Source organism: Platalea leucorodia (genome assembly GCF_965183815.1).
Source record: "Platalea leucorodia genome assembly, chromosome: 19".
NCBI lineage: Eukaryota > Metazoa > Chordata > Aves > Pelecaniformes > Threskiornithidae > Platalea > Platalea leucorodia.
In genome coordinates this window covers 3,721,332-3,724,049 of record NC_138841.1, presented here as the reverse complement: position 1 = coordinate 3,724,049, position 2,718 = coordinate 3,721,332, and the positions used below count along the sequence as shown (strand labels likewise).

Here is a 2,718-nt window from a genome sequence, read left to right as displayed (position 1 = left end):
GGAAAAAGTACTTTATACTTGATTCAAAGCTTGAACAGAGTTTTTGTGCAGACTTGGTAGGATTCCTCCTCCACAATGCGCTGCTGGTTTTTTTGACAGAAATAATTGTCAACAAAATGAATTGCATGGTTATGTATTATGATAAACGTAAGGGTGAATTTCAGCTGCCTTCTTGTATTTTCAGATTCTGATCTTAACTTGTGCAGCTTTGGGAGGAGCTACATGTTTGGCACTGGTGTCAGGCAGTGCTTTTTCATTTTCCATAGTCTCCTGCTGTTTGTATCAATTGTTTTGCTTTTAGCTAGGTAGCGGCATATCGCTGGGACATCTCCCAGTTTCTGTGCAAGGTGTGTAGGCTGCTCCTGCCTCTGCCCCACCGGCCAGGTCTTTGCCATCGAGCAGATAAAGAGGGATTTTCTGCCCCCGTCATGACTGGCAAGGACTATTTCCCTTCCCTCCCTTCTGTAGCGTGGTCAGGATCTTTCAGCTGTGGCTGTCTGGAGGGTTTATTTGACTAATGTGATATAGTCCTGAATGCAACAGATTCTTAGTAAGCGCAGGAAAGATTTTTTTTTAAATAGTGAAAGTCCTCTGATGAGTCTCTCAGTGCCCTGGGCACAGCCCTGAAGCTCTGTTTCCATGCCCTCCAGGCTGACCATGCCATCCTGTCTCTCCATGCTTCAGTCTTTTTCCATCTGTGACCCCCCTGTAATACTGGACGCTAATATTATTCTGCACAATTAGGTGTCTTTGGTGCATTTGTGAAGGATCCCAGGAAAGGTAGATTTTTTTTTTTTTTTAAAGCTTTCCTAGCTGCGCAGCAGCTGTAGCCTGTTGGAGGATTGCTGGGGGACGGACAGGGTTTTTGTAGAACAGTTCTGGACACACATGGCCATGGCAGAGACACGAATCTGTGCCATTAAACCCAGATAACCTCATGGAGTGCAACCTCACTGCCAACTCAGGGCATGTCTGTCGCCCATGTCAGACACATGCTGCCTCCTCCCATTTTTGGCCCAGTTTGGAGGGGAGCAGCTGCTGGAGGTACAGAAACACCAACCCTCGGTCCCCGAGGGAGGCTTTATGGGAGGATGCTGCCACCACCCTCGGCTGGTCCCTGGGTCCCCCCTGAGAGAAGCCAGAGGCGCAAGTGAAACCTATTTGCAAATCTGTAAGAGAAGGGTTTGAAATGAATGCAGCTAGAGAGCACTGGTACCATATAAAATATTTATTGATCTTGCAAAATGATGTAAAATGCATCTGTAATAAAAATAAGAAACCATGCTGTGCATCTTGCACATTTTTATACCAACAAAAGGTATTTTTTCCCACTGCTGCACAGCAGCAAATATAACCGTTCACTTCTTTCAAGTCTTGCACTTGCGGTCTCCTCCTTCAGCCAACCCTTCTCTCTTCTTGCTGGAACCACCACCAGGTACAACAGGACAGCAGAGTCTCTTGTGCTTGGTTGCTCAGCAGGCGCCTCTCCGGCCGCGGGGCTCTTAGGAGGCGTGCTGCCTGGTCACCAGGGCCCTCTGCATCCCCGCCGGCTTCTTGCTCTTTTCCAAGATCAAATCCTCCTGTTTCCGAGGAAGCACTTGCTCTTGCGTCGGGGCAGGTTTCTTCTCCTCCTCTAGCCTCTCCTCAGAGGTGAAAGGACTGCACACTGTCTCCACCAGACCAATAAGCACACCAAAGAAAGCCAGCACACTGCCCAGCATGTACAGCTTGACCATTTTCCTGTTGGGCTTCTGGCTGAGCATTTCTTTGGCAAAGGGGATCAGCTCATGCATGGTTTCCATTTTTTTGCAGCAGCAGATTTGGAAGGTGTCAGTTCTACGAGAGAAGAGAGGGACGTTAGTTAAATCCAGCCGCTGTCTCCTGTAGCGGTCAGAGCCCTCCAGGCAGCCCCAGCTCCCGCAGCCCCCCAGCCCTGCTTTAAGCGGGGGTTTGGGTATTCGCCGGGGGCTCCTCAGGAGCGGCGCCGCGCCGCGCTGCCGGGCGGCTGTTGGAGGAGGCGCCGGGCAGGGCGGGCGCTTCGCAGCCGGACCCGGGCTGCAGCGAGGCGGGGGGACCCCGCATCGCCCCCTATCGCCCCCCCATCGCCCCCCCTTACCCAGAGGCGGCGGCTGCTGCGGGGCAGGGGAGGGGGCGGTGAGCGCTGCGGGGCGGGCTGGGCTCGGCTCGGCTGGGCTCGGCTCGGCTGGGCTCGGCTCGGCTCCGCTCGGCAGCTGCTGCCCGCCGCGGCCGCCGCCGCTGCCTTATATCGCCGGCGGGGCGGGCGGGGCGGGCGGGGCGGGCACGGTGCCCCGAGCACGCCGCCAGCACGGGCCGCCCCCCCGCCGCCTTGGCAGCTCTCGCCCTTAATCCGGCCAGGCTAAAAAAAACTTTTTTTTTTTTTTTTTTCCCCTTCTTCTTCTTCTTCTCCTTTTACAAAACTTGTTAGTGCCCCCCCCCCCCCCCCCCCAATTGTCCTGAAGTCCGATTTCACAGCCAGAGATCTCATGTCCGGCTTGCAATGCAGCTCCGGGGCTGCTTCTGTAAGAAATATTTAATAAGAAATGTTTAATATATTAGCAGGAGCTGGGCATGAGGGAGAGGGTCCATGTCCATAGCTCGTAAAACATCGCAGTGTTTGGATCTAGGGCTTGGATTTGTGCAAAGTCCGATTCAGCAAAACACGTGTTTTTGCCTTGCTGCCCCTTCTTGTAGTGAAGT

The 2,718-nt window shown here is 53.4% G+C and overlaps 1 protein-coding gene across 1 annotated transcript; it reads right to left on the bottom strand.

Moving 5' to 3' along the window:
• Window positions 1-1,213: 1,213 nt before the first annotated feature.
• Window positions 1,214-2,218, bottom strand: G0S2 (G0/G1 switch 2). The gene is made up of 2 exons (XM_082329908.1): window positions 2,117-2,218; window positions 1,214-1,836 (listed from the first exon to the last, which is right to left on the bottom strand). Exon 2 carries the CDS (start codon window positions 1,800-1,802, stop codon window positions 1,503-1,505), a length of 300 nt encoding a protein of 99 aa, XP_082186034.1. The 5' UTR covers window positions 1,803-1,836; window positions 2,117-2,218; the 3' UTR covers window positions 1,214-1,502.
• Between the last annotated feature and the right edge of the window lie 500 nt (window positions 2,219-2,718).